Source organism: Eschrichtius robustus, chromosome 16, assembly GCF_028021215.1.
Source record: "Eschrichtius robustus isolate mEscRob2 chromosome 16, mEscRob2.pri, whole genome shotgun sequence".
Taxonomy (NCBI): domain Eukaryota; kingdom Metazoa; phylum Chordata; class Mammalia; order Artiodactyla; family Eschrichtiidae; genus Eschrichtius; species Eschrichtius robustus.
Genome location: NC_090839.1, coordinates 72824568 through 72846402, shown reverse-complemented (window position 1 = coordinate 72846402; position 21835 = coordinate 72824568). Strand labels below are relative to the sequence as shown.

The following is a 21835-nucleotide window of genomic DNA, read 5'->3' as shown; positions in this document are numbered from 1 at the left end:
ACTGCTGCTTTTACGCTTGCTTCCGGACATCCTGGGCTTGAAATAAAGATACTGTACTACTGTACTCTATACAGTACTGTAAAGTACACAAAAGCACAACCACTTGGAGAGGATGCACGCACGTGATAATGTATGCCAGACACGTGAACTAACTTAGTGACTGGACACGCGAACGCACATTCGAATCTTTGACAGTTCACAACTTGAAGGTTCATATGTAGGGGACTTACTGTAACAGCTAACATATGCCAGGCAGTCTTCTAAGAGCTTTACATATAATTACCTCATTTGACCCTCGCTGACCTTGTACAATAGGTTTATTATCCCCATTTTACAAGGGAGAACACTGAGGCACAGAGAAGTTAAGTAACTTGTTCAAGGTCACACAGCTGGTGACTTGGACCCAGATTCTAGGCTCTCTGTCATCCCATAAATAAATGTTAAGTGACCCTATGATGTGTGACAGCAAGGAGAGGTATGTGGGGCTATAAGAGTGCAAAATAGGAGGAACGGACCTGGTCAGGGAGGTCAGGGAGGGCTTCTCTGAGGAGGTGAGCTGTGGCCTAGAGGATGAGTACAAGTCAACCAGGGTTTTTAACCTTAACACACATTAAAATCAACTGGGAGGCTTTGAATCAACAGAGATTCTGACTTCATTTGTCTTCAGTGGGCCCAGGCACCAGTATTCGGTTATAAAGCTCTGCAGATTCAAACATGCAACCAGGCCTGAGACTCACTGAGTGCAAGGGCAAGAAGAGACAAGAAGTAGCTGGTAGAGGTAAGAGCAAGGCAAATGCTGGTGGTGGGAGCACCCACCACCAGTGGTGGGAGAGCTGTTAGGGAGGACAAGAGACTGAAGGAAGGAAGCTCAGGGGTGAGGAGTGAGGGGTCAGGAAGAGGCTGGAGGGACGGCCGGGGCCACAGCATGCAGGGCCTATGAGTAGAGCGGCCATATCATTTGTCTTCCAAAGGGGACTCCTGTGAGAATGGCGGGAATGGCAGGGGCCACAAATCCTTTGAGATTCCAATACAACAGAATAAGCAGGTGTGTTTATGGGTAAGCTTGACAGAGGAGGATGTATGAGGACCCTGTTAATAAGCCACATCAGAGAATCAACTTTGCCTCAGAAACAACGGGAAGCCACTGACGTGTTGTCAGCAAGGATGATGACAAGATCACATCTGGTTTTTGGAAAGATGGCTCCACAGCAATACAGAAATGACAGGCTGATGAGACAGAGAGGAAGCAGGGAATCAGGACAAGAGACTACTTACTGGTCCACGGAGGGTGGGTGGAGCCTGGACTAAGGTCCTGTCTGTGGGGATGGAGAGAACTGGGTCATGTGTATCATTCTGAAGAGCAGACTCTAGAGCCAGACCAAGTTCAAATCCATGTTCAGATCTGCTTATTCGTCATGTGACCTGGCAAGTCAGATGACTTCTCTGCCTCAGGTTCCTCCTCTATAAAATGGGCATACAAATAGTATCTTTCTCATGGGGTGAGGACTCAATGAGTTAGTGTATGTAAATCACTTAGAAAAGAACCTGACATATGATAGGTGCTAGTGCAGGCACAAACCGTTTTATTGCGCTTCGCTTTATTACACCGAAAAAGTATTGAGTTTCTTACAAATCGAAGGTCTGTGGCAACCCTGTGTCGACCAACTCTATCGGTGCCATTTTTCCAACAGCATTTGCTCACTTCCTGTCTTTATGTCACATTTTGGTAATTCTTGAGATATTTCAAACCCTCCACCAGCAAAAAGATTATGACTCACTGAAAGCTCACATGATAACTAGCATCTTTTAGCAATAACATACTCTAAAATTAAGATATGTACATTGTTTTTTAGACATAATGCTACTGCGTACTTAATAGAATACAGTATAGTGTGAACATAATTTCTATATTCAATGGGAAATCAAAAAATCCATGTGCGGACTTCCCTGGTGGTCCATTGGTAAAGAATCCACCTTCCAGTGCAGGGGACGCAGGTTCGATCCCTGGTCAGGGAACTAAGATCCCACGTGCCGCGAGGCAACTAAGCCCATGCGCCACAACTACTGAGCTTGCGCGCCTTGACGAGAGAGGCCGTGTGCCGCAAACTACAGAGCCCACGCGCCCTGGAGACTACGCACCACAACTAGAGAAGAGAAAACCCGCATGCCACAACTAGAGAGACGCCCGCGTGCCACAACAAAGAGCCCGCATGCCTCAACGAAGATCCTGCATGCCACAACTAAGACCCAACACAGCCATAAATAAATAAATAAATAAATAATAAATCTTAAAAAAAAAAAATCCGTGTGATATTCGCATTATTGCAGTGGTCTGGAACCTAGCCCACAATATCTCCAAGGTACACCTGTAAATGTTAGCTATAATTATTTAGGAGGTACAACAGGAGTTGGCAATGGAGAGAATATTAGGGTGGGGAAAGTCTGGGAACACAGAAGAGGTCCCAAGAATTGACCCGTGCTCAGTAGAATTTTGGAGATTCACAGTTAAGGGGTAAAGAGGATCAAAGACAGACAGTTGCTTGAGGAAGGGCTGAGATGCAGAATTAAGGAGCAGAGCCAGAACCTAAACCTAAAGGCTAAGATTGAAGGAATAACAGGTCCAAGATTCTGAGTCAAGCAAACACATAACATGCAAGACACTGTTTTAAGCTCTTTGCATAAACTAGCTTATCTCATACAACACCCCTAGAAAGTAGGTAGAGTACCATCCTCATCTTGAAAATGAAGAAACTGGGGCACAGAGAGGTTAAGTGACTTACCCAAAGTCACGCAGCCAGTAAGTAGCAGAGCCAAGATTTGAACCCAGGCAGGCCAGCTCCAGAGTCCATACTTTTAATCAACAAGCAAGACCAGGCACCTGAGCCTGAACATTTCACTCTGCCCTCACCTCCAAACTACCACTGAAAGTACCAGGGGTTGTTTAAAAATAGGAGAATCTATTTCAGCCCAGAAATCAGGGAAAGGTGCCAAGTAAATGACAAAACCTCTTGAAATGTTTTTCAATATATAGCAAAGGTGAGACTTGAATTGAGAGAAGGGCAGCCTGGCCTGGTTCTCCTTATTTAAAAGAATGAAGAATGGCAAGGTCTGATGGGGGGTGGGGGGCAACTGAGCAAACATAGAAAATCAAGTTGAATCCTCACCTTGCTGTCCCTGGCAGCAGCAGGCACTTGAAAAACATGTGGAATGATGAATGACCCCCTTGAAGATTGCAGGTGAAGCAAGTAACTACCGGACCCCCTGCAGGTCCCACTAGACACAGAGAGTGCAAGGACAGCAGGGGGCGCTGCTGCAACTGCTTCCTAATCAGGGCTCTGCCCCTGTCAATTTACAGCTCAACCACATGGCCAGGGAAAAGGGCCCTCTGCATACTTTTGAAGCTCCCTGCCTTGGACTGTTGCTCCCTCCACACTCCCCAAAGAAGGCTGACTTGACTAAATCTGTATTTTCCCTCTCCCTTCATTGGTCGGGGCGGCAGGGAGGGGGTGGGAGCACGGGGCGGAGACACGACCTTCCACTGACAGTTCCCACCTACAGAGGTTATAAACTGGTGGTACACAGAATGAATCCAGTGCAAAAATATTTTTTAAATATACCACACATGTAATTCTCGAATTATTTGTCAGCATCCACATTTGGGGGATTCAGGCATCTCCTGAAAAACTGGAAAATCTGGATCTTGGTCCTTTAAAGAACAGGAGATTTTTTTAAATAGAAAGCTGAGTAATGGCTGCCCCTTTCGGACAGCGTGCACACACCCCAGATAGACGCTCCCTGTTAGCACTCATTTACTGCCTGGTCCTGGCTGGCTTTGAAGCCAGACCTCCTGATAAATGGAATACCACGCATCCTTTCAAAGTCAGGTGGCCACAAACAAAACATTGAGGAAAGCAGCCAGACACTAGGGAGGGTCTCCTGTACAATTCCATTTGCATAGCGTTCAAAGCAGGCACTCTCTTTTCTATAGTGGCTGCACTATTTTGCATTCCCGCCAAGGGTGAGCAAGGCCTTCTCTACATCCTCACCAACATCTGTTGACAACATTTGTTGTCACTGGAGTTTGTTTTGATAATAGCCAGCCTGCCAGGTGTGAGGTCTCACTGTGGGTTTGATTTGCATTTTCTGATGATTACTGAGCATTTTTTCATACACATGTTGCCCACTTGTATGTCTTCGGATAAATGTCTACCCAAGTCCTTAGACCATTTGGAGGTTCCTCAAAAAGTAAAAAATAGAACTACTATATGATCCAGCAATTCCGCTTCTGGGTATTTATCCAAAATAATTGAAATTAGGGTCTTTGAGAGACTTTAGCACTCCTATGTTCACTGCAGCATTATTCACAATGGTGAGGAAACAACCTAAACGTCCACCAAGAGAGGAATGGATAAAGAAAACGTGGTATATACATACAATGAACTATTATTCAGGCTTAATAAAGAAAGAAATTCTGCAACATGGGATGAAATAAGCCAGACACAGAAAGACAAATATTGCATAATTCCAATCATATGAGGTATCTAAAATAGTCATATCATAGAATCAAAGAGTGGAATGATGGATGCTAAAAGCTGGGGTGAGGGGAGGGGAACGGGGAGTTACTAATCAATGGGCATAAAGTTCAGTTTCAAGATGAGTAAGCTCTAGGGACTTCCCTGGTGGTCCAGTGCTTAAGACTCCGCACTTCCACTGCATGGGGCGCAGGTTCAATCCCTGATCGGGAACTAAGATCCTGCATGCCATGCAGTGCAGCCAAAAGAAACATTAAAAAAAAAAAAAAGGATGAGTGAGCTCTAGAGATCTGTACAACACTGCATCTACAATCAACAATACTGTATCATACACTTAAAAGTGTATTAAGAGGGTAGATCTCATGTTAAGTGTTCTTTCCAAAATAAGATAAAATAGTTCAATAAAATAAAGAAAGCAAGCAAATGGCTGTTGGCCTGGGTAGTTGTTACCTTGATGAAAGGGTTTGGAGGTGTAGGGATTACAAGGGAGCACAGAAGGGCTTCTGGGGTTCTGGTTACAGGGAAATGTTTGCTGTGTGAGAATTCATCAAGATGGACACTTTTCATGTATAATAAACAGTTTTCAAAAACTGTATGACCAGCCCAGACTAAAGGCAGCACCTTTGAACCCGAATTCGAAATTCTTAGAAGAGGGAGTCTGATTGGTCCAGTTTGGGGCAGATGTCCACATGTATCTGGACCCAGCAGAACCAAGGCCATGGGTTCAGACAGCCTCTGGGGGCGCAGATCTGGGAAGGCAGTTCTCAGAGAAGAGGGTTGTCTGCTTCAGTTAGATTTTCCAGGTGAACAGGGTTGAAGTAACAAAGCAGTTTGGGGCGCTGGATAAGCGCACAGACCCGGGCCAGAGTGCCTGGCGAATCCTGGCTCAGCCACTCACTGGTCATGGAACCCTGGGCAGGTCCCTCAGTCTCTGAGAGCTCAGTTTCCTTATCTGTAAAATGAGATTGATAACAACGGTAATCACCTCATAGAGTGTAACGAAGAATAAAGAGATATTACATGTAAAGTGCTTAAAACAGAATCATATCTTTGAATGCTGGTTCTTAGATATTATTATTTAAGTAAAATACTTGGACATCCTAGAATCCCAGACCACTGAAGTTGGGGGAGGACGGGCCTTCTGACTCCAGGACCAGCTCCTTTCACATCCCTCCAGGCTGCCTCTCTCCAGGGTCATCTGCCTTTGATTTCTCTATTTCCCCCAAGTCTGCAGCCTCCACAGGCTGAGGTCTTCTCGGAAATTCCCTTAATCAGGCTCTGAGGCTGGTCCCACCCCACAACCAGGAGAAGCCAAAATAATTCATAAGACAGGACACCCCCACCTCATTTAGTCCCACCACCTGTCCTCTTTGTGCACGGGAGAAACAGTTGGTTTCCATTCCCCAGATGCTGCACACCATGGATTTGCTTCTTCCTCCACAGCATGAAGCTCTGTGTCTTTGTGACAGTGAGGGACAGAGGGCTGTTGAGAAGCAATTCGTTCTGACCTTTACATGTGCATTCTGCACTGTGGATGCCATCAGTGGCACATGGCAAATGGGAGAAGAAGAATCCGGTGGAGTTCATTTCACAGTCAAAGAATTGCATTTTGCCACATTACTATCATTTTTATTAGACTTTTGCCCGGACCAGCCCATGGGAGGTGCCTTTGTATTTCCATTTTGTGACAAGCAAGATGGAAGCATGCCATGCCAAAAATCAGGCTCGACTTTTGAAACTCACCCTCTAAGATTCGGAAGGACTATTGGTGGTAACAATATTAATTAGCACTTACTATGTGCCAGGCACAGCAAGAAGCCCTTAACATGGACTAACTCATTTAATCCTCACCTGAACCCTGTTAGGAGGGTGCTATTTTATCCTCTTCTTACAGAAAAGGAAACTGAGGCAGAGAGGTGGGGTAACTCGCCCAAGATTATTCAGCTAGTTAGTGGCAAACCTGGAATTCAAACCCCACCATTCTGGTTTCGAAACCACCCTACTATAGGACCTTTTGTTGGTTTCCAAACTTGGCTCCCCCGCAGAATTACCCAAAGGACATCGAAATACAGACCCCCAGACCCTTGTCTGTAGCTCTTCAGGTGAGGTCTGTTCTTAACAGGCTATCCAAATAATCCTTAAGCATTCAACCTGTCTGTGTTCTGCAAAGTAGCATTTAGAAATGGTAGTGGACATGTGCTGTTTTGATCTGCAAACATCTCTGCCTCCTTTTGGGGTTAGCAGTGCCTCAATTCTCCATCAAAAAGCCATCCCACCCCCACTGTATTTAGTTCCCTAAAGAGGGAACACTTTCAAGTCCCAACCAAGGGCTGGTTAGGTAACTTAAGCTTCACCACATAATGTCTCTCCTTCCGGAATTTGAATTTAGGGCCAAAACAACACAAGAACCAAAATCAAATACAACTGGTCTGGTTGTTTGGGAAGGTTTCTTGCAATTCTCTAAAGTACATTATACCCTTTTCAATAAATTTCTTTATAACAGGCCAACTCAAGGTGGTTTCTGTTGCATGCAACCAAACAACACTAATTAGTAAAAGAATAACCAACGTGGGAGGAAAAGCACACCTACCACAGATATCACCTCTGCAGCATCCATGACAACTGGTCTTTGCTCTACTGGGAGGGGAGCTAATATCCGTATACAGGAATCAGGCGGTCAGTTTGGGCTGTTCTTCCTTAGCCTGCACAGATGGTCCTCAGTCCTGATTCTGTCCTTTGAAGCTATACCAAAAATCTATACAGTAGCTCTTTAAATGTTTAATGACAGCCTAGCCTTTGAGCTATCCAGGCCAACCCTCAGAGTGCGTCCAGCCCCCTCGTAAGGCGTCCTTTTGCCCTTTGGAACATACACCTGGTTATTGAGCACTTTTGTTGTCAATGTAGAAGTTACAGACTGCAGTGTTTAGTAGTAAATAATAGTCCTGGTGCACTGCCAGATTTAGATAGGTAATAGATAAATGAGAGAGATTGTGTGTGTGTGTGTGTGTGTGTGTGTGTGTGTGTGTGTGTGTGTGTATCTGTACTGTTTAGGCTGATTTGCCCCTAATATTATTTATCCTTGAGATTTATAGATGAGTTTTGCCCTCAGGTGATGATGAGATCTTACCATGATGCCAAGAGGGATATTCAACCTTAACTGTTGCTTCAGCTCCTGGAAGGAGCTAGACAGTCTTGGAGCATTGTCAGAACTGAACTGTGCGCTGTCCCCGCTTGGGGTTACGAAAGACTAAACAACCCAGGCTTTGAGAAGGGTGCAGCTGACTGTTATGTTGCTTTTTCTGAGCCAAGGAGACCGGACAATGCCATGTAAGAGGAGGTGGGCCCTTTCTCTGATTGACAGGGATGTCCTACTGCCACTAGTGCTCAGGCAGGAAATGGGTGGGGCCTGGACTGGCAGAGCTAGGACGTCCCTCCTCTGAGGCCAAAGGTGAACTGGCCAACAGGGGCCAGAATCTTACCAAGAACACCTGAAGATTCCCATTTGGAGGACTAAGCTGGCTCCCAGCTGATGGAATATATTAAGAGTAACCACATCTAGGGACTTCCCTGGCGGCCCAGTGGTTAAGACTCCGCACTTCCACTGCAGGGGGTGCGGGTTCCATCTCTGGTTGGGGGAACTAAGATCCGGCATGCTTTGTGGCCAAAAAAAAAAAAAAAAAGAGTAACCACATCTAGAAGCAACTATAATTGCTTACAGTTATACCCAAGCCTTCGCTCAGGTTTGATTTTAACCAAATTAAGCGGGAAGGCTGAGTCCATGCTGGAGGTGAAGTGTCACCAAAAACAAGACTGTATTGTAGAAACCAGTTACAGAAATTCCCAATCTTCAGAGTTCTGCGGGCAGCAATCTGGAATAAAACACTGAGCAGAACTGACAAGTGGCCACCAAAATGTGTTTAGGAAATGTGGTCTTGTGTTTTTCTACATGTGTGTTTTTTTTGTATATTTGTTGATATATCATACATGTCCTTTGTTGTCTGCTTTCTTCATTTATAATGACTATATAGTCCCATGTCAATAACATTTTAATCACTGTGACTTTTTATTGAAGTATAATTGACATACAGTAATGTACAGATTTTAAGCATACAGTTTCATGAGTTTTGAAAAATGTGTGCACCTGTCTAGGCACCATCCCAGTCAAGACATAGGACATTTCCGTTACCCCAGACATTGTGACATTTTAATCACTGTACAGCATCCCATCACATGGATATGTTTTACTTACAAAAACCCTAACTGGCAGTCATTCAGGTTGTTTCCAATTTTTCATTAGTATTAAATACTGATACAATGAATATCAATTTAACTAAATATATACACATATTCTTAAATAATTCCTTAGTAAAAATTCTTAAGCCAAAAAGGTCATTAACACTTTTGGTACATATTGGTAATCTTCTCTGGAGAAAGATTAGACTAATTTACACACACTGGTGAGTGTGTAAATTAGTCTAACCTTTTCCCCTCTTCCTCCTGTTTATGCTTTTTACTTTGAGTCCTATTTCTTTTGATATTATTATTAAGGCCCTGTTTTATATGCACGTGTGTTTTGGGGGTATATCTTTGCCTCTTTTCTTTTTAACCTAATAAGTTTCTCTTGTACAATGCCTAGAATTATACATTTATCCAGTCTGATAAGTCTTTTCCTTTTAGTAGAAAATTTCAATCCATTTACATTGGGTTAGGTAACTGAAATGTATACTTTCTAGATTTCACAGTTCCTTGCTGGCTAATTTTTATCTTTGTTTTTATAGTTTGTTATATTGACCAAAATGTTCTTTGTTATTTTTATCTCTAGATTGCTTCTTTCACACTAAAAAGAGTCTATTTGAACCAATATGACTATGCCAAGAACTAAATAGTATTAAATATTTTATTTAGGATCTTTAAATTTAGACTCTAAGTTTACTATAGTTTCATTTTGTTTTAATTAATTAATTAATTATTTTGGCTGTGCTGGGTCTTAGTTGCGGCACGCAGGATCTTCGTTGCGGCATGTTTAGTTGCAGCATGCGAACTCTTAGTTGCAGCATGTGGGATCTAGTTCCCCGACCAGGGATCGAACCCGGGCCCCCTTGCATTGGGAGCACAGAGTCTCACCCACTGGACCACCAGGGAAGTCCCTAGTTTAGTTTTTTATGCCAACTTTATTGGGTTATGCTGGTTACCGTGGTCAAGGTAGCTTATAATAATAAACTGTGGCAGCTATTGATTTCGTCAGCTCCTCAAAGTTTCCCATCCCCTCTTCTTATAACATACATTGCTCTCTGAGCCATAGGGATGCCACGTGATCCAGGCCTGATAAACTGTAAACAGTTCATTCCCTTAACAACTGAGGACCAACCAATCAGAACCTTTTCCTGAGACTGATTATAAATGCAGGAAGAAAGAAGGCCACTTCTTCCTCTAAGGTTTCCATCTTTCCCTGGGGTCAACTACAACCAGGCTGACAGACATATTTACAGACATGTCTTGTCTACAGTAGGCACAAATGAGGCAAGGACAAATCAGTCAGGGTCCCAGCAGGAAACAAATGGCATATTGAAATTAAGAGAGTTTAGGGCAGGTTTCATAAAAGGACTATTTAGAAAGGTGTGGGCATGGTGTTGAGAAACCATGAGGGAGAGTGCAGTAACTGGGGGCAATTAAGAGCAAAGGGACAAGAGAGTAGCTCCTGGAACCCAAAAGGAGAGAATTGTGTAGAGGTGACTGCCTTTAGAGGAGCAGCGACCTTCAAAGAGTAAAGCCAAGAAGACCTCATGATAAATACCCTGGGCTCACCCTCCAATCTCCTATCAGTCCCTCCTCTTGAGTCAGAGGGTAAGGGAACCCCAACGGATGCAGCCCTTACCGATCAGTCTCTCAGGGGGAAAGCAGAGAGGATCTGGAAGGACAAACAAGACAGCTGGCACAGCAGGCGAGGGCCAGTGTGGTAGACTACAAAATGGCCACAAATCTCCCCTTCCTGTACGCAGCTCTGCAGTGTGACTTTGCAGGCCCTCCCATCCAGAGGTGTAGTCTATTTCTCCACCTCTGAGTCTGGTCTTGGCCATAACCACTGTGACACAAAGAAAAGCTTGAAGAACACCTGTGCTTTGGGGATTTCCCTCTCTTGCTGTGCTTGGAACCCTGAGACCAGTGTGTGAAAGAGCCTAAACTTGCCTACTGGAGGAAAAGAGACCACGTGGAGGAGGAATGAAGTGTACCAGCCGACAGGCTGCCAAGTGTCAGTCATGTTCCTGAGGCTATCCAAGGTGATCCTGCACCAGCCAAGTCACTAGCTGACCAAACACATGAGAGAGCTCAGCAGTGATCAGCTGAATAGACCCAGATCAGAAGAATGACCAAAGCAGCCCAAAGAGTCATGAGAAATAATAAATGATTATTGTTTGAAGCCACTAAACTTTGGAATGGTTTGTTACACAGCAAAGCTAACTGATACAGCTGATAATGAGAAAGCATCTTGCAAGTACTGGATCCTCAGTCCCAGTGTCTGAGGCCCTTGTCCCTGAAGCTCTTACTCCTTCTCAATGTCCTTTCCATGAGCCGATCTCTTTTCCTAGTGCTGATTTGAGTTGGATTTACCTCATTTTCAATTTTTTAAAATTGTGAAGGTTTACTTTTTCTCTGTAATTTGATACAGTTTAAAATGAACAGATTAGGTAGAAAATAAGCCACAAGGATATATTGTACAACAAGGGGAATATAGTCAATATTTTATAATAACTATAAACGGAGCATAACCTTTAAAATTGTGAAGCACTATATTGTATACCTGTAACTTACATAATATTGTACATCAAATATACTGCAGTAAAAAAAGTAAAGCATGTCAAAAAAAAAAGAAACAAAGATATTTTAAGGCTCATTGTTATGAAAATCAAAATAAAATAAAATAAAATGAAGAGAAACCCTTCATTCTTCTAAAGTTTAAAATAATTTACCCATGAAGCCTATTATTCTGGAGCTCTGGGAGAAGAAAAGCTTCTTGGGCAATGTTCTCATTTCTCTCTTGATTATTCTCCCGTTATGGTTTTCAATTTCTTCTTGAGACAAAATTGCCAGTTTAAAATTTCCTAGAAAATCATCCATTGCAACCAGATTTTCAAGCCCATTAGCATTTATATGCATATTCTTTTTAATGTATAAATATAACATTCTTTTAAAATTTTCTTTTATTTCCCTTTTATTAAATCTTCAACATCTAACACATGATTTATCATTTTTAATATATTTCTTCATAAAATAAGACTTGATTAAGAAACACAAAAGGATACACTCAACGTTACTGCCCGTGTCTTTCACGGACTGATTTAGTGATGGAATCAGGAGGGCACAGGGCATAACAGTGAGTTTTATTCAGTACCTTGATATGAATGATAAGAAATTATTACTTCTAAAACCATAAAATGTTGAAGACATTATCTTCAGACAAACCAGCTAAAGAGTCCTTTTGCACTTTTGTACTGCCTGGCACAGAGCCTCTGCTCAACAAAGTTAGCTATTACTATTACCTATTATTCCTTGGCAGGTCCTGCATCCCCCTTCTTGGTTAGGAGAGACTCCTCCAGGGATTAATAATAATTTAGAAACCATTTACTGAGTGCCTTCTCTGTGCCAGACACTATTCTGGACGTGGTTCAAGCAGACTCTCATTGAATGCTCACCAAAAAAAAACTATGACGTACGTATTATTTTCCCCATTTTAAAGATATAAACTAAGGGTCACAGAACTGAAATTATTTTACCAAGATCAATGGAGCCATAAACGTCAGCACTGGATTTTGACATCAAGGTTTTCTGGCTCCAAAGTCTAGGTTCTTTTCTCAGCATTGCGCCATAGAATTTGAGGTTTTGTGTAAAGTAATGGAAATGGAAACAGTCACTACGTCCTAAGGGCATGATCTGGGTGGAGGCATGGACAGAATTGTCAGTATATCCCTGATTAGGGAGGTAAGCAGAGCAATGAAATGCCCTCAGCTACCTGCACCAGGGGCTTACAAGGACACTTGTGCTTAACACTTTCATGCAATGACTCTTTAATCCATTTGTTGTTAATCCCTTTGTTGTGGTTGTAGTTAACTCTTTTTCATTTTAAGGATTTCTTAAAACTTATTACAACAAATCTATGTGGTTGGTACTAATATCCCAGTTTATGGATAAGGAAACTGAGCCACAGAGAAGGAAAATGACACACCCAAGGTCACCTCATGAGTAACTGGCAGAGTCAGGACCTGAACTCAGGTATGACTGACTTCAGAATCCACACTCTTAACCACCATTGTCTCTGGGCATGATCCTTAAATTGCCCAACGTCCCATTTGTAGCTGGAGGGCACTAAGTCAGCCAGGGACCTGGGGCAGACAATAAATGAGGTCTGTTCTCCTACTGAGGCCATCTGTGACTCTCTGAACTACAGTGAGACCCACAGGTCTTTTATGAAGTCCAGTGTGATGGCCTCCAGGGATTCTGTTCCACAGTGGTCCCCTGGGTCAACAGGACCTGCAGTAGTTTGACCAGAGATTCTTTCCCCTCAATGAAGAGTGAAGTCTATTTCTTTACCACTTGAATTTGGGCTTGACCATGAGACTACCTGATCCAGTGGTACATTATCAAACATGATGCACAGGCTGAAAAAGCACTGATGCACTGGGACTCTGGGAACCCTGAAACCTCATGTGAACAAGGCAGAGCTGGCCAGCTGGAGGATGAGAGGCCATGTGGAGGAGAACCAAGGCACCCAGGCCACCAACCGGCTCACTGTCAGTCATGTGAATGGGGCCATCCTAGATCATCCAGCCACCAGACATCCAGAGACACAAGCGAGAATCCCTTAATTTTTGTGCCCAAGACAAGTACCTCACTTGACTCATCCTAGTCCCAGCCCTCAGAGACAAGTCTTCTCTTTCTTGTTCTGAGAAGATCTCTCAGGACACTGTGTATGTCGTCAGCATTCTAAGTGCTGGGTAACTGTAATGTCCATAGGTAATCCTGACGGCAATACCAGAGACTTGGTCTCCCTGAGAGGTCCAAGAGACAGCAGGACTGAGCGTTTCCAAGCAGATGAGACCAAGAACCAGGAGGATGCCTATAGATGACCAGAAGTACCACCCAGGAACTCTGCTGTGTTTTGAGGACCCCAGTGGTGGGTGCCCATATGTATTGTCTGTTCCCATGGGCACTGAATGGTTGGGTCAGTAGCTGGGTTCACTGGGACAAAGCCTGATTCATAAAATTCCCTCAAGTAGCCTAATATGCCATGATGGAGACCTAGAAGGATGCCAACCACACAAAGATCTACTAATATCCAGAATATTCCCTGACTCAGACTGGATTTGGAATAGCAGAACATAGAGGACAAAACCTAGCACATTCCTTTTTCAAGGATGGAGACTGTGCTTTTCCACTCCATGAGCTTGCTGCATGCCAGCTCCTCCAAGGTCACAAAGGAAGAAGGCACTCCTCCATACCTGCGTGAGCCTCAGAGAGCCTGGCCAGGTTGGCAAGGAAGTGTGGCCAGATCTTTAATCATGTCTCCAACCATGGACAGAAAGAGGTCAATGAACCAAGTCAAGCCAGTTCAAGAGTCTGGACCAATTCATCATCCTCAGTGCCAACCGGCCTTCTTGGAACTGTGTCCCGAGATAGAATCATTTCAGGTAGGCTGCCAAATCCTACGCATGCTGGCTGCAGGCAGTACTGCCCACTCTCCCCATGCCCAAGGCAATGAACGGCTGCATGGCTCCATTCACAAAGATCAGGGTCTCCTACAACTTACGGCGCCTACACACTCCTAGGAAGGACAACTGCCAGGTGGCAGGCAGAGGACCCATTCATTCTTCAGACGTATTTGGTAGACATCTGTCCTTGCTGTCTGCCCAGCATGTATTCACTGTAATTCATTAGCACTGTCATTACCATCTTCACATACGTACCAGACACTGTCTTATATGTATACACTAGGTACTCTTAGCAAAGTTATAAGGTAGGGTTTTATTCATTTTCAGCTGAGCACAAGGGATTTAAGTACTTTGCCCAAGGTTACACATGTCTACGCTCCATCCATAGCCTATGATTTTAACCAGTACGCAGTACTGCTTCTCTAGTTTTCCTCTGAGGGACCACCTCTCCCCCAATCTCAAATCACGGGGTAGGCACACCGGCCCTCCTCGCCAGGAGTAAGCACATAACCAGGCCTGCCAATCAGCATAACCATCCTCTGGTTACATATGACCCAGGGTCCAATGAGACTTTAGCTCTTGTCATTGGAACTGCAGCACTGATAAGACATTACGACTGAAGGTACCACAGCCACCATGCTCTCGTTAGGAGAAAAATCTTCCTGAAACAGAAACCAGGACAGAGGAAGGCTGGGCCAAGACATGGAGAAAGAGATTCCTGAAGACCTCATTTCGGCCCCTTGATTCACTGTGTCTGAAGCCAGTCTACCCTTGGAGCTTTTCAGTTTCAGGGACCAAAATTTCCCTTTTCACATAAAACAGTTTGAGCTCTTTCTATCTTAGGCAACATAAAAAGTCAAGGAATAAAGACAGGATATGGGAAACACCATCCTCTTGGCTGCTCTTTGAGCACCAAGCCTTGGTCTGCATGAACATTCAGAGCTGCATAATGGAGCCATGCTGTCCCCCCAGTCTTCCCTGCCTGCTTTCCTGGGGACAAGAGATAGAATTGCACTAAAAGGGTCAGGGAGTGTGATCTGAGACAACATGAAGAATGGTCCCATCTTTGTCTCTGACACAAGCCTGTGAGGGCTTTGGTTGTTCTCTGTTGCCTAGAGTTGTTAAACCCAAGTGCCACAGTCTCCAAGCAAAGCAACTTCAGTATTAGCTCTAGAGTGTGCGTGGTATGCCCCTGATTTGCAGCAAAATGGCAGATGACCACTTATAGAAGGGCAGCAAGAACATATGCAATAACAGAAGGTAGTTATCACCACCCACTTCAAGCAACCTCAGGTCAGCTGTCAAGTCTAAGGGACCAGGACAGGACCAGTGGCAGACAAAGCCAATGGGGAAAATTCCAGGAAGGTGAACCAAAGCAGGAACAAAATAAGAGAACCAGGGGTGACAGCTGCACAGAGGGTACGCTGAACGCAGTTCATGACTGGGCCAATGGAAGAGTGTGCATGGTGGAAGGTCCAGGACAGTTTCAGTTGCATGGAAAAGAATAACGCAAACAGTGAGACTTTACCAATAAGAGGTGCTTCTTATCTCACATACAGAGTCTGGGCATAAGAGGACTCAGCGTTGGCTCAGCAGCTCACCAATGGCATCGATGACCCACGTCCCTTCAACTCTTCCACCCTGCCATGCTCAGGATGTCAGCCATGTCTCCCTCATTGACTCAAAGGGTTGCCACAACTCCGTGCATTATATCCTCCCACAAAAATGTCCAACAGAACAAAGTAAGGAGTGTCTTCCCTTATCAGAAAGGAAAGTCTTCCTAGAAGCCCTGCCCAGACTTCCCCGCAGTTCCCACCGAGCAGAATTGGGTCACGTGCTCACTCACTAGCTACGAGGGAGCCTGGGAAAGCAAGTATCAGGCATCTTCAGCTTTTAGCATGAGAGGTGGCCTCTGCCAGAAAAAGAGTGGGGGCTAGGAATGGCTGTTGGGTAGGCAATCCACATGGTACCCCAAACTCCTGGTAAACTTGCACCAAGACTTTGCCATATCCTTAGAGCACTCACACTGTCATTCACTTAATATTTTCCTTGAGTCAATTTATCTTTTGTTTAACCTAACTACCTTTACCTAGATAGGAAATTTTATATCCCCACCATAAATGCAAAACCACTACTAGACACATTTTCCAATCCATATTAAAATAAATCCATAATGATCAAAACAAAAATTGCCAGGTTTACCCAGAAGCATCCCTTGTCCCACCAGCAGTAATCATACTTTGGGGTACACAGTAGCAGGATAAGCTCACTTCTTCCTAATTCTTGGGCCCTAGTACAAAAAATTCCCTACCAAAGAGCTAAAAAGTACACTATAAGGTACCATCCTAACTACCTTTTTATAGTAGCCATAAAAATTTAGCCCCTGCCCACCACTCTCATGCCTCAGCCATAAACATGAAGACATTTTGCAGAATCACAGTAGGGAAACTAGCTGGTTTCTTGAAGTCACACACCCCTCTCAAAATGTTTTTTGTTTTGTTCTTTCCCATTAAAATGAAAATCATCTCAGAGGCTATAGGACCATGACATCCTGACTTTTTTGTCTCAGTGTACTCACAGTTACCCAAAAGGATGCATTGACTGTGGACAGAGAGAGGTGACCAGGGCCCGTTACTTACATCGGAGGCTGGACCCTTGTCAGCGCCTGGGCAGGAGAAAGTGACAAACTCATGGCACCGCTTGTGCACGACAAAACAGCAGACTGCAAAAGAGAAAATAAGGGTAGGAGTGGGGGAAAAGGAAAGTGGAGAGTAGAAAAGGAGGGGAAGAGAGGAAGAAATCGTTAAACCTGGACTTCACGACAAGTAAAGGCTTTATACCAAAATAAACAATGCCTTCAGCTTCTGCACCTTGTCTTTTATTGAAGTCAAACTCTTGGGTACACCGACGTTACAACTTGAAAATTACTTCGCTTGCAAAGTTCACTAGGGTTCAAAAGATCACACATGCTTAAAATTACACACCCCTGAAGATCGCTTAAGTTGTATGATCTTCCACTACTTTTGGAATAGAATGTTGTTTTTCAGATCGGGCACCAGAGGAAGCTGTTGGCTTGTGTTTAGGTCCATGACGCTTAAGAAGTATGTACATTTAATAACTAGAATCACACTTAGAGAGATGTGCATAATGTGAAGGGCATGTAGAAAAAGAGTGAGCAGGAACGGCGGACCCACACCTGCATCTCACCCAGGAGCAACCGTCAACTAAGTGGAAGAAATAGGCTACATGTTTACGTTGTCACTTTAGCAGTTTGAAACCAAATGTGTACATACATATATTTGAATTTGTATGCGTTAAACGCTCCACTATTTGGGGACTATATTACTTAGGGGGAGGGACAATTAGAGAATACATACAAAATAAAACTATTTTTTGTTGTTGTTCAAATCTATTTTTATAAACTCTAGACTGTGGGCTCCTGGAGGATGGGCACCACGCTCAGAATCTTTCTAAAGGACATTCTCAGTAAATGAAAACAGAACAGGAAACCTCAGGGCTACCACTAGTGATATAATGGACCTGGGCAACAATCATGAATGCTGCCAACATCAGAAAAAGACATTACCTGCCTGCTGATGAAAGTACTATGAAGAATCCTACCACCTGTGAAGTATTCCTGCCAAAATAATCACACCTGAATCGGTTCAAGAATCTTCATCCAACTACCAATTTACCGCAACTACAAGTGACAGAGACGCATTTTAAATGACACCACAGAGAGGCAATGAGAAAAAAAAAATTTAAATACACAAGAATGGGGTAAGCTACAAGATGTTTTTTCAACAAATAAACTGGAAGAGGACAGGAGAGCATCTGTCCTCTTCTGGATGATACTGTAGCGATGGCTGCATTTAGAGAATATACAAAAGAAAAAGTGAACCCTAGTATAAACAATGGCTTTTAATTAATAACGATGTATCACTATTGGCTCATCAATTGTAGCAACTGTACCACACTAATGCAAGATTCTTTACAAGCACTGTACATATATTAATTCATTTAATACTCCTAACGACTCTAAGGCACGCTATTTCATTTTTTTACATTCTTTTTTTAATATTCTTTTCCATTATGGTTTGCCATAGGATATTGAATATAGTTGTCTTCATTTTTTTAATTGAGATATAATTGATATGACATTATATTAGTTTCAGGTGTACAACATAATGATTCTATATATATATATATATGACCATAGCAAAATGATCATCACTGTAAGTCAACATCCATCACCAAAAATAGTTATAATTTTTTTTCTTGTAATAAGATCTTTTATCTACTCTCTTAGCAACTTTCAAATATACACTACAGTACTATTAACTATAATCACCTCGCTATATATTACATGCCCAGAACTTATCTATTTTGACCACTTTCACCCATTTCACTCACTCCCCACCCCCACCTCTGGCAACCACCAATCTGTTCTCTGTATCTACAAGTTTGCTTTTTGTTTTTGGTTTGGTTTTGTTTTTGTTATAGATTCCACATATAAGTGAGTTCATATGGTATTTCTCTTTCTCTTTCTGATTTATTTCACTTGCAAATGTTAATAATTGGAGGAACTAGGGTGGAAATGGGGTTGAGGGAGTATACGGAAACTCTGCATTTTCCAATCAGGTTTTCTATATGACTAAAACTGCTCAAAACAACAACAACATACAAACAAAAATGGAAAACTGCAAGAGGAAAGTGGCAGGGCAGAGGAGAGACATACATTCAAAGAGATTTAAGAAACATATCAACTAAATGCAATATGTAGACCTTGTTTGGATCCTAATTTAAACAAACTAATAGTTTTTAAAAATTATGAGACAATCAGAAAAGTGGAAATATTCACTTTTTGATGGTATGAGAGAATCATTGTTATTGATATTAGGGAATTATAATTTTTGATGTAATAATGGTATTATGATTATTTTTGTTAAAGAATACTTACCTCTAAGAATACATCCTATAATCTTTATGGATAAGGTGATTCTATTCAAAATAATTCAGTGTGACATAAAGGAGATAGAAAGGGCAGGGTTATAGATGGGAAAAAAAATTCGTCTTGACTGATCATTATTTAACCTGGCTGATGGACACAGGAGGATTCATTATACTAATCTCTCTACTTTTATGTATATTTTCTATAATAAAAACATTTTAAACCCTCGTGGTGTAAAAAAAGAGTTCCAAAGGGGCCAATTTCTTTCTCCTTTGCTTTCTCCCCTTTCTGTTTTAGTATTTACTGTATTTTATAAATAATATATGCTTTGTATGAAGACATTTGTGTCAAACAGTGTGTTTGTGTTGTGGGGGGTGGGGGGGGGTGGGGTGGTCCCTCTCTGTGCCTGTACATCTGTGACTGCTGAGAGAAATACATGAGCAGTGGCCAAAAAAATGTCACTGATCGTTATCTTTGGGTAGTAGGACTACAGATTCTTTTCACTTACAATCTTACATCTGTATTGTTTGAAATGTTGACAATGAGTACATATTAATTATATAATCAGGGAAAATAAGCCCACTTTCATTTTGAAACAAAACAAAGAGTCAAAGAAAAACAAAGGTCAGGAAATGAAAAATACGGCTGCCCAAATTGGAAACTCAGTGGTTGGGCTGATATAGAATGGAGACAGCTAAAGAGGAACTTACCAAACTGGAAGTCTAAACTGAGTGATTTTCCCAGAATTCGGCAAAAAAGCAAGAAAAAATAAAGGAAACGATACAAAACTGTAGGATAGATCCCAAAATTCTAACATCCATATAGAAGGATATTCAGGAAAGAACAGAGAGAATGGTAAAGAATGTGTAATTAAAGAAAATAGAAGGAAGTCCTCTAAAGATTAAGAAGAATTTGAGTTATTAAATTGAAAGGAACTATCAAGTGTCAATAGATATGAATGAAAAAAACAACTAATGGTGAGGATTATCAAGGCTCTGAGAGCATTGTGAGGACGTGTCCAGCAGTGGCAGGAAGAGAAGAGGAGAAAGATTACTGACAAAGGAACAAAAATAATTTTAACGTCAGATTTCTCGCCTGCAACTTTGAATTCTAGAATACAGTGGAGCAATGTCTTCAAAGGTTTAGAAAAAGTCGTTTGAACCTAAAACCCCATACATAGCCAAACGAGCATTCAAGTGAAAGTACAAAATAAAGACATTTCCAGAATATAAGAACTTGGAAAATTTACTTCCCACAAAAGAAGTAATAGAGAATATACACTCCGCAAAACAACAACAAAATGAATGAATGGGGCATAACAAACAGTGGTGAAAGAACAAAAAGAAAAGCTGGGCAGGGGAAGAGGGACTTAAGTCGTAAAGAGATGGGGTTGGGAAAAAGACTATAAAATTGCAATATGCTAGGAGTCTTGTCTTATTCCTCAGGAGTTTACAGGTATTGAGAAACTGCATTTAGGACATTATAAGTTTAAATATGTGTGTTAACAATTAAGAATAAAAATAAGAATAGAAGTATTATATACAACTTGCAGACCACTAAAAGAAAAAAATGGACAAAGAAAACTTAATCCAACTGCACTTCAAAAGGCCTTCCCATATGACCCAAATTCCTGTAAATACAATTCTTTTTTTTTAACTTTTATATGGCATCATTTGCACTTTAAACTCTTTTATCCATCTGTAATTTCTTGGTACCTGAAATGACATGGGGATCTAATTTGCCATTTTTTTCCAAATAGATAATCAATTGTGCCAGCATCTTTTACTGAATAATTCATCCCCTCCCCACTGATCTCAAATGCCAACTTTATTATATGCTAAATAATTATAAACACTGGGGTCTGTCTTTGGGCCTTCTGTTCTGTTCCACTGATCTGTCTTGTAATAAAGCAATATGGGATTTAATTATAGTACCTTTATAATATGTTATATCTTGGTTGGGCAAGTCCTCCCTCATTGTCCTTAACATTTTCTTGGCAGTCACCACGAGTTCCAAGTGAACTTTAGAATTGGTTTATCAAGCTTTTAAAAATACCGATGGAGGGACTTCCTTGGTGGCACAGTGGTTAAGAATCCACCTGCCAATGCAGGGGACACGGGTTCAAGCCCTGGTCCGGGAAGATCCCACATGCCACAGAGCAACTAAGCCCGTGCACCACAACTACTGAGCCTGCGCTCTAGAGCCTGCGAGCCACAACTACAGAGCCCACATGCCACAAATACTGAAGCCCATGCACCTAGAGCCCATGCTCCGCAACAAGAGAAGCCACTGCCAAGAGAAGCCCGTTGCACCACAATGAAGAGTAGCCCCCACTCGCTGCAACTAGAGAAAGCCCGCGCACAGCAACGAAGACCCAACACAGCCATAAATAAATAAATAAACAAACAAATAAATAAACCGATGTAATTTTTATTGGAATTATATTTAGTCAATTCCCCACCCCCACCCCCAGAAAAAAAATTTACTGGGACTTGGGTAATTAACACTTTCGTAACAATGAGTCTTTCTAGCAGGAATAGGGTGTCCCTTTGTTAAAATTTTATTTTATGTCTCCCAGTAAAGTCTTAATTTTCTCTATAGTTCTACAAATTTCTCTCTTAGTATTATCTGAGAGGTCCTTTTTCTAC

The 21835-nt window shown here is 42.3% G+C and overlaps 1 protein-coding gene across 2 annotated transcripts in view; it reads right to left on the bottom strand.

Moving 5' to 3' along the window:
- Window positions 1–21835, bottom strand: part of PRKCB (protein kinase C beta) — a 311595-nt gene that overhangs the window by 163415 nt on the left and 126345 nt on the right. For both annotated transcript variants that reach the window (XM_068566188.1, XM_068566187.1), the window contains exon 3: window positions 16876–16958. In XM_068566188.1, coding sequence (XP_068422289.1) covers window positions 16876–16958 — 83 coding nt within the window. The remainder of the gene's footprint in view (window positions 1–16875; window positions 16959–21835) is intronic.